The 9,321-nt window shown below is 56.9% G+C and overlaps 1 protein-coding gene across 4 annotated transcripts; it reads left to right on the top strand.

Moving 5' to 3' along the window:
* The first annotated feature begins 288 nt into the window (after positions 1-288).
* On the top strand, positions 289-9,088 carry MFAP2 (microfibril associated protein 2). 4 transcript variants are annotated; one of them, XM_055799246.1, is made up of 11 exons: positions 289-867; positions 1,397-1,654; positions 2,323-2,391; positions 5,722-5,810; positions 6,988-7,074; positions 7,480-7,506; positions 7,594-7,680; positions 7,870-7,911; positions 8,134-8,221; positions 8,340-8,413; positions 8,690-9,088. In XM_055799246.1, the coding sequence occupies exons 4-11, from the start codon at positions 5,774-5,776 to the stop codon at positions 8,791-8,793; spliced, it is 546 nt and encodes a 181-aa protein (XP_055655221.1). In that variant the 5' UTR covers positions 289-867; positions 1,397-1,654; positions 2,323-2,391; positions 5,722-5,773; the 3' UTR covers positions 8,794-9,088. The 4 variants fall into 4 exon arrangements, with proteins under 4 accessions (XP_055655221.1, XP_027644303.2, XP_027644310.2 ...); XM_027788502.2 differs by having other exon boundaries at positions 6,985-7,074; XM_027788509.2 differs by having other exon boundaries at positions 2,323-2,521.
* Positions 9,089-9,321: the final 233 nt, after the last annotated feature.

The following is a 9,321-nucleotide window of genomic DNA, read 5'->3' as shown; positions in this document are numbered from 1 at the left end:
CTTGCCAAGGATGCTGCTCAGTCCCCAGCACCTGGGGACCAGCCACGGGCACCCTCTCTGTTTGGGGTGCTCCTGCCAGAGCACTTCTGCTTTCAGACGGGAACTTGTAGCATTAAAAAAAAAAAAAAAAAAAAAAAAAAACCAAAAAAACCAACAAAACACCCACAAATCTCTTTATTTTTTAACTCCGGTGCATCGAGGTGTAAGCGCAGTCGGGGGGATGACGTATGGCTTTCGGTTTCCTTCTGGTGCTGTCATGAGCATTGTCTAATAAATTAACACTATTTTCTTGACCGCTTGCTTGTGCTGCCTGGCGTGGATGGAGCGCTCAGGGCAGGATGGCAGTGATGGAGTGAGTGTCGGATGGAGCAGGGGAGCAGGTCAGGGAGGTTTTAGGGTCACCTCGTTTCTCTGGAAGCTGCAAAGATGCTTTCCTCGATGCCCAAAAGCAGAGAGTGAACTCCAGGACAGCACCGCTGGGATTTCAGCAGCCCAAACTGAGCATCAGCGAGTAAACAATCCCTGAGCCTGTTTCCAGCTAGAATTTCCTAGAAAATAATAGTAATTGCTGGAAAAACCCAGGTGTCCTCGCCAAGACTGCAAAACCTCACTCCAAGGGATGAAAAGCCAGTAGATGGAGACGCCGTATCCCGAGTGGGGAAGAGCTGATCCCTGGGGAAGGGGGGATGCTCTGCATCACCTTCCCAGGGGTTTCTTTCGGCTGCTTGCTAGCCTGGCTCTTGGATGGAAGGCTGCTTCTTGCAGGGACTCGCCTGCATGGAAAGTCTAAACCCCTCCGAGCGCCAGCGGCGCCTCTCTGCCCTCCGGGAGCTGGGGATTAGATCAGGAAATGAGGCACAAGCAGAGGTAAGAGGTTTCCTGAAATCTTAGCCAAGGCTCGAGTTATTAAACCAGCCTTCCTGAGCTTAAGAAAAAAAAAAAAAAAAAACCAACCAAAAAAACCCCCGAAACCCAAAAAACCCACCATACAACCCTTGGAGATTTTTGCTTGGCAATTTTAAAAGCAAAAGGGACCCAGGTGCAAGGGACCTGCTTGCACCTCGTTTTTCCCCCCCTGCACCGGGGTGTTTTCTTTGGCTGGGGTTTTGCAGGGTGTTCCCCGCCTCGGGGGGCGGTTTGCAAAGTCCATTTAATTATTAACAGGCGGCTCCTGCCGTTAGCTAGAGGTTAGCAGGGCTGGGGCCGAGGACAATGCGGCGTTGCAGGGCAGGCACAAGCTTTGGGGAAGCGGCTGTTCGAGGGGCTTGGAGTCGTTTGGAGGGTTTTCTCCATCCTTCAGACTGGAAAACCAGGCTCCATATGAGACGGGAGCACCTTAAAAAAGCCCTCTGCCATCCCTCCCAGTCTGAAACTGTGTTTTTCTCCTTGTTTTTAGAGCAGTGAGACCCCCTCGGTGAGTTTTGGACCAAAAGTGGCTGCAGAAGTGTCCATACCCTGGCACAACACTTCGTGGGCTTGGTCCAATGGGTGCAATCCTGCCCTATGGGTGAAAAATCACCGTCTCCTCCCCATTGCTGATCCCCATTCCCACGCACGCCGCCGGCCGTCTCCAGAGAGCTTCTCCCTCCATCCCAGCCCTCGAGCACCCACCATTTGCTCTGTTGCTGGGTTTGAAGATGCTTAAAATCTGCAGGTTTTTATCCCCCAGGGCCAGGCTTGGTGTCATTGCTGGGCTCAGGGGGGGTTTTACGGGGAGCATCCCCTCGCCGGGATGCAGCCGGCATCCTGCATCCTCTGGGATGTCACCGGCAAGCCAGGAGAAAGAGGGCCCCATGGCCAGCAGTGCTCGCTCCAGCATCCTCAGCTTGGGTTGGAAAAAGGGGATTTTTTTCTTTTCCTTTTTTTTTTTTTTTTTTTTTTTTTTTTTTTTTTACCCCCCCTCTATCCTGGGATAAAGCTTTAAATCTGCTGCGGGGTTGCAGCATACTCGCAGCTCTGGGGGAAGATGGAGCGCTAATGCCAAGCTTGGAGCCAGGAGGGGTGATTGGGGGTCCCAGCATCCCAAATTTAGGGGTTTTATCTCGGTTTCCCTAAGAGCAGCCGAGATCACAGAGCAATGCCCTGACACGATCCTTTCATCTCACCCTCCAGCAGCACAAAACCCAGCCGAAACCACACGGGCGTGCTTGGGGCTGCACAAAATCCTCCTCCCTCCTTGCTTTTATGATTTAAAATTCATCGGGCTGAGGGGGGGGGGGGGTGGAAAGAAAGAAAAAAACCCCAAAACAACTAGCCCTGACGAGCGTTGCATCAATACGCGCTTATTGATTTATTTTAATGACTTGTTATTTTTTCCCCCAGCAGGCAGGGGAGGAGGAAGGGGCCGGCTCAGGTGTGGCATTAGGACCCAGCGGAGCCCCCATGTTGGAGGTAGGAGGTTTTTTGGGTTTTTGTGTGTTTTTTTTTTCTTTTTTTTAACTCTCATTTCGGAGTTTTTGAAAGCAGAGAGAAGAGACCAAGGCGGTGGGCAAGGGCAGAAGCAGCACTAACACCCAGAGCGGTAAGGACCAGGCGAGAGAGACCCCCCCACCCCAGCCCCCTGCATCAGGCAGGGATGCTGCCCCCCCCAAAAAAAAGCAAATGGGGCTGAACCCCAACTTTGGGGCTTTGCAAAGTCGCCTTAAAAACTCCACGGGTCGGGGCAGGCAAGCTCGCAAAAGCTGGTTTCAACCTTTTAATCTCATAAAAAGAAAAGGCACCTTATTTTTGGGGTGCTGAAGAGCTAGCGGCCGCGGGGGGGGCCCATCTTTGCAGCCTGACAGCTGTTGTAGTTGGTTTTTAACCACTTCAAAAAGTCTAAAAATACCCTAACGTCTGAAGGAAGCTCTATTTTTTTTTTTTTCCTCCTGGAAAGAGACTGTAGGAAAAAGGGGTATTTTCATATTTCTATTTATTTTGCTCCCCTGGGGGGGGTGGGGGGGGGGTGGGGCGGGACCCTTGTGAAAATGTGATGTGTGAGAATGGGGATGGGGGGAAAAAGTTTTTTACCTTTGGTCAAGGGCCAAAAAAAATTTGAATCCTTTCATATTCCCTTTGTTCTCCCACTCTCTGGCAACTGGAGAGCTTACAGAAAAAAAAAAAAAAAAGGAAAAAAAAAAGAAAAGAAAGGAAAAAGAAAAAAAAAAGCTGGGGGAGGGGGGAAAGGCTGGGGGAAGGTGGGGTTTAGCAGAATGAAAGAGAGAGACTGTGGTGTTCTTTCTTCGGGGTTGATTGTTCCCAGATGTGCAGTTGCAAAAACATCTGGCGCGGTTGGAGTCGCCGGACCCCTGCACGGAGGGGAGAGGAGCTGTGGGGAGGGGGGGCACCCAGCATCCCTCCCCAGCATCCCCCCGGCTTGCTTTGGGAGAGCCAAAGGTGGGGAAGGAGGAGGCTGGAGGTGGCCCCCTCCCCTCCTGGCAGAGTTTGGGTCTGGGGGGGGGGTGTGGGGTGACCCTCGGCATCGCTCCCAGCTGGGGCTGGAGGTGGCGGCGGCCGCGCCGGTGGCCGTCGAGGAGAACTTTGGCAAATGCCATCGGGGGAAGACGTGACCCGGCTGTCCCCGTTCCCCGGCCAAACCCTGCGAGCGAGCTCCAAGCTCTCCGGCTTCGGGGGGAACCAGACCTCGGGAGAAGCCTTGTGAGCTGCTTTGGTGTGAAAAAACTGGGGCTGGCAGGGCGGGTTAACCCCGAGCAGTGCGACCGCGTCCTTGGGACTGCTGGAGCCGTGGGAGGATGCGTGGGACGCCGCTGGAGGTGGGCATCCCTGTGCCCCCCAGCCTTGCCCCGAGCCCTCCCGGGTGGGATACAGGCGCCCGGTCGGGGTGATGTGGGGCAGCGGGACGTCAGCATCCTGGAATCCGGAGAAGTGGCAAAGGTCGGGATAGGCGTCTTACAGCCCCTGTCTGGCACCTCGAGGTAGCCCCAGGCCCCCCCAGTCCCCTGCACAGCCCTGGCCTGGCCAGGACCCAGCTGCTGTCCCCAAGCCAAGGTCTGCCAGCAGCCGCCAAGGCTCCATGAAGCCTCCCAGCCCCTTGCCAAGCGCCTGCCGAGCCCCGAGCCGCACACTGATCTCGCTCTTCCCCACACAATCCCTTTTATCCCAAGACACGTTTGGCCTCGGTTAAACCTGGGCCTGGGGCTTCCTTCGCCGTGGGAAGCAGAGGGGGCTCACGGGGAGCCGGGTCCCACCAAGGCGGGTTGGAGATGGAGTGCTGCTGGTGCTTCCTTGGGACCACTGAGCGCTGACTGCCAGCTGAGCTCGCTGATCTGATCCCAGCTCGGGTAAGGAGCAACCTTCTGGCTTTCCCAAAGCTGGGAAAGGTCTGGCAGGCAGTTGTCAACATCTCCAGTGCCTGCGAGCCTGGGGATGGAGGAGGATGTGGTGCCTAGAAGATGCAGCCCTTTGCTGGTGGTGAGGACATGGTGCCCAGAAGGGGCTGCACTTTGGTGATGGGGCAAGATATGGTCCCCAGAAGATGCTATGCTTTGGTGATCTTGAGGCCATGGTGGTTAGAAGGTGCAACGCTATGGGAATGGTGCAGGATATGGGCTCTGGAAGGTGCTGTGCTTTGTTGGTGGTGCAGGACGTGGTCCCTAGAAGGCCCTGTGCCTTGATGGTGGTGAGGACATGGTGGCTCAAAGGTGCTGTGCTTTGATCATGGTGAGGATGTGGCCAGAAGGTGCCGTGCTTCAGTGATGGTGAGGGCATGGTGGCCAGAAGATGCCGTGCTTTTGGTGATAGTGAGGATGTGGTGGCCAGAAGGTGCCGTGCTTTGGTGATGGTGAGGACATGGCGGCCAGAAGGTGCCGTGCTTCGGTGACAGTGAGGATGTGGCGACCAGAAGGTGCCGTGCTTTGGTGATGGTGAGGACGTGGCGGCCAGAAGGTGGGAGCTGGGGTGGGTGCCTGCTGGTACTGATGCGTCCAGCTTGTCTCCCCCCACGCCTCAGTGTCCCCGCTCTGGCCGCAGTGCTGGGAGGACTTCCCCGTCCTCACGGCATCTCGGCGCACCAGGAAAGCTGATGTGCTTTATCCCTGATGGCCAAATGCATTCGGTTGGGTTTCAAAGGATTTTTTGGGGAGAATCCAGGGGTGGGTGGGTGTCCCTTCAATTTTCCCCCTGGAGCTTGGCTTGGGATGAGGAGAGCAGCTGGGGAGCCTCGAGCGCCCAAGGCTGCCAAACCCCAGCACCCAGCACAGGATTTTTCTTAAAAGCTCTTTTTCCCTCCCCAAATCTCCACATCCCCTTGGATTTAGGGGATGCCCAAGCAAAGGCAGCCTCCACCGACAGCAGGGACCCCCAACATAAGCCCTTTGCCAAGGAGCAGGGCTGAAAATCCCAGGAAGGGAGCCCCGAATCTCCAGCTCATGGGTCTGTTGTCACCGGGAGGGGTCCAGATGTCTCCCCCCATGGTGGTGATTCAGACATCCCGGCATTTCTTATCCCCCCTCCTGCCCGCGGGATATTTCAGGGCTTAGTCCTTGCAATTCCCCTGGGAGCGCGTGGTCAGGGCTGGAAGCCCAGCCTGCCTTTTTTGGGGGAAGTGTCTTTATTTTTTAGGGTTTGGGGTTTTTTTGGAGCCAGTCCTTGGGGGCGTCTCAGGCAGAGATGCGGGGAGGGGGCCTGAGAGGAGCTGTGGTTGGGGATGGGGAACGGAGGGGTCTGGGGGTCCGTATCCCTCCCCTCCACTAACCCCTCTCTGCTTCCCTCCGCCCCATCCAGACTCCTCCGGCTGCATCCCGGCCCGCGCTGCTCCTCCATCGCTGCTGTCAGGATGAGAGCGGTGGGGCTCTTCTTGCTGTGTCTGCCAGGTGAGTGCCCCATCCCCAGGGGTCCCCAAGGTAAGGTGGTACCCCAGGAAACCCCAAGAGCCGGCTGCCCCCTCAGTGATGCTTGGGTGCCTGCATCCCCTGGGGCAACCATCGCCTTGCCACCTCTTACACCCCAAAATTAACCCAGAGCCCTGGTGTAGCCTCATATTTAGGCTGGGACTGACTTGAGGTTGGGGGGCACAGAGGCTGCGTGGGGTCTGGCACCAAGGGAGTCTCCTCCTTTGAGGGAACATTGAGGTGGCACCATGGGGTGGCAGAAAATAGGCACCTCAGGGCCAGGACAGCATCCAATAAAGTTGTATTTGTAACCTCCACGAGGGGGCTGGCAAAAGGCAGGATGGAAACGAGGAGGGAGGTGACGGACCCGGGAGCCTGGAGCCAGGAAAACTTTGGGTGAAACCAGCTCCACACAAAGGCTAGTGAGCAGATGGAAAACATTAAGCAGGCGAGGCTGAGGGAGCCCGGGGAAGTGGGGGCAGTGCAGGGGGTAGCGGGCAGAAAAGATAAGTCCCATCCTGGCATCATTCCCAGCGATGCTTTCCTGGTGGATGCTGCCTGTTGCGAGGATGCGGAGGGATGTGGTGGAGGGATGGATGGATGACGGGGCATCACGGTGTGTCCTGGGGATGGGTCCCTGCCGTGCCTGGGGGGCTGGGGGTGACCTGCTCCCCCCTCCAAAGCATTCTGCCTGCGTGATTGCATCAACTCCTGCACGCTGGCCTTGGAACCCCATTTTGCCCCTGGATCTATGGCAGGATTAGCTCCCAGGGTGTCTGCAAGGGATGCAGGGACTGCCATGGTCCCCCAGGGTGTCAGGAGCATCACAGGGGTCAGCTGGATGGTGGCCCCTGCTCCAAGTAGGGTCGTGGTACCCAGGTGCCACAAGACAGCAGGATCACCCGGGATCATCCCCAACTGCACCTGGATAACGTAGGAATCCTGGGCTGGTGCTGGCTCCCTGCCAGCAAGCATCCCACTTTTCTGTCCCTCATCTTCTCTGGGCGCTGTGCCCCTGGGGACAACTGGGGGATGGTATTTTGGGGGTCGATGCGAAGCTGGCAAGGCAGAGGCAGAGCGGGGAACCCCGAATCCCTGGGCTGGGGGTGGCCGTGCCCCTCCTGGTGATGCTTCTCCCCTGGCTCTGTCTCCCCAGCAGCGCTCCTGGTCCAGGGACAGTACAGCAGGTTTGAAGGCATCACCTACCCTGAGCCGGTGCAATATTCTCAGTACGACCAGCAGGCAGGTTAGAGCACCCTGAACTGGGAAAGGCTTTGCCCCCTCTTTTTCCTTTCTTTTTTGCTTTCTCTGGCCCAACACACGTGGGTCTGATGCCTCTTTCTGTTTCAACACTCTTTGCTCCATCCTTTTCCTCCTGCCCCTTAAATTCCCAACCTCCTCCTCCCACCTTCCCATCTCCCACCTTGCGCACGTGCCTCCCCATTCCTCACACTGCCAATTATATATTAAGCCTTTTTAAGCTTTAAAACCCAAACCCTGGTGGGATGTTGCCCAGGTTCATTGCTGGGGTGGCTGCGGTGGGGTTGACCCATCTGCAAAATCCTGGGGAGCTCATTGCCCGGTCCTGAGGTGTGCTTCTTCCCTAAAACTCATCCTCAGCCTCTGCTTTGTTTTCTCTTTTATTCCCCAGAAATTCAGGATTATTATGACTATCACGGTAAGTGGTTCCCCTGCAGGATGCCAGGATGAGGGAGGCGGGGGGGCAGGTTTTTGGGGTGTGCCTGCACTCTCTGTCTCTTCACAGATGTCACCCCCCGTGCCCCCGAGGAGCAGTTTCGGTACCAGTCCCAGCAGCAATCCCAGCAGGAAATCGTGCCGGCCCCGACCCCAGGTGGGTGGCAGCTGCCAGCCCCCTCCCCATCCCAGGGGATCTCCATCCCTCCCCTGCACCCTTAGCCTGGCTGTGCTCCCCTCCGGAGCAGCTTCACACGTGCCAGCATGAGGATGCTCCAGCCCTAAAACCCAGGGAAAGGGCAGCCAGATGTTTTTGCTCCATCCCTAAATTTGCTCCCCCCATCAGCTGCTGCCCCCGAGACCGAGCCCACAGAGCCAGGACCCCTTGGTGAGTGCTTATTCCCCTCCTCGGTCCTGGGAAGGGGGGCGTTCATCCTCCCTCATAGCCCAGCTAGGGGAGGGGATGTGCTGCCACGCTCACACCTGGGGTGAAAATTAGAAGCTGGGGGTGGGTGGGGGGAAGGTGCCAAGCTGCTCTGAAGCCCATCCCCAGGGCATCAGGCCCCCTGCTCTGGATCCCTCAGAAACCCGCTGCCTTTTGGCCTTGCAGACTGCCGGGAGGAGCAGTACCCCTGCACCAGGCTCTACTCCGTGCACAAGCCCTGCAAGCAGTGCCTGAACGAGATCTGCTTTTACAGGTGAGCAGGGGTGGGGGGAAAAACTTCCCTGACCCCCCCCCTTTCATATTTCAGGGACCCCCTTCTGCTTTTGCACCACCCCCCCCCCCACCTTTTTTATCCCCCCCGCCCCATCCAGCCTCCGCCGGGTTTACGTGATCAACAAGGAGATCTGTGTCCGCACTGTGTGCGCCCACGAAGAGCTGCTGCGAGGTAAGGGCTGGGGGGGTGCACCCCACATCGGGGGTGTCCCCCACCCAGGTCACCCCTTTTCCCACGGTGGGGCGGAGGAAAAAAATCCCAGCCACCACCCGAAGTTGCTTCAGGCATCGCTCCACAACCAGTGGACCGAACTGGGGTGCCATTCTGGGGGGCTGAGCCACCCCCCTGCAGCACTGTGAAACCCCGGTCCCCACTGGGGGTGTCCCTCCCTCCTCCTCCCTGTTTTTCCTACATCCACGGATTCTTTCTTTCCTGCTGTCCCCGCAGCCGATCTCTGCCGTGACAAGTTTTCCAAGTGCGGGGTGATGGCCACCAGCGGGCTTTGCCAAACCGTGGTCGCATCCTGTGCCCGCAGCTGCGGCGGGTGCTGAGCTCGAGGGGAACCCCCCTTCGCCAGCCGCATCCCGGGATCCCAACCCCTTCCCATCTCCTCTCCTGGGTACCCATCCCGCTCCGGATCCTCACCGTGGTGCTAAAGAAACTGTGCATGAAAGAGCATAAAAAAAAAAAAGTCCATTTTTTGTGCACATAATAATTAAAAAAAAGGGGGGGGGATTATTTTTATTACTTTCGTTATTATATTGTAAAGGGGGAGCGGTGCGAGCCCCCGCTGCCCCATTTTCTACGTAGAGTATCCAAGAGATAAAGCGTAAGGGTCGCTGCGGCTCCCGACTCATTTTTTTTTGGGGGGGGGGGGGGGGAGGGTGTCTTATTTTTGGAGGGGGGTGTCTGGTTCTTTGGGGGGGTGTCTGATTTTTGGGGGGGGGCTTTCTGCCTTTTTTGGGGGAGCGGGTTCTGATTTTTTGGTGGATTTCTGATTTTTGGGGGAGGACTTCTGATTTCTTGGAGGGGAGCTGATTATTTGGGGAGGGTCTAATTTGGAGGGGGCTTTCTGCCTT

Source organism: Falco peregrinus, chromosome 3, assembly GCF_023634155.1.
Source record: "Falco peregrinus isolate bFalPer1 chromosome 3, bFalPer1.pri, whole genome shotgun sequence".
Taxonomy (NCBI): domain Eukaryota; kingdom Metazoa; phylum Chordata; class Aves; order Falconiformes; family Falconidae; genus Falco; species Falco peregrinus.
The sequence above is the reverse complement of the archived record's forward strand: the minus strand, read 5'-3'. Positions and strand labels throughout refer to the sequence as shown.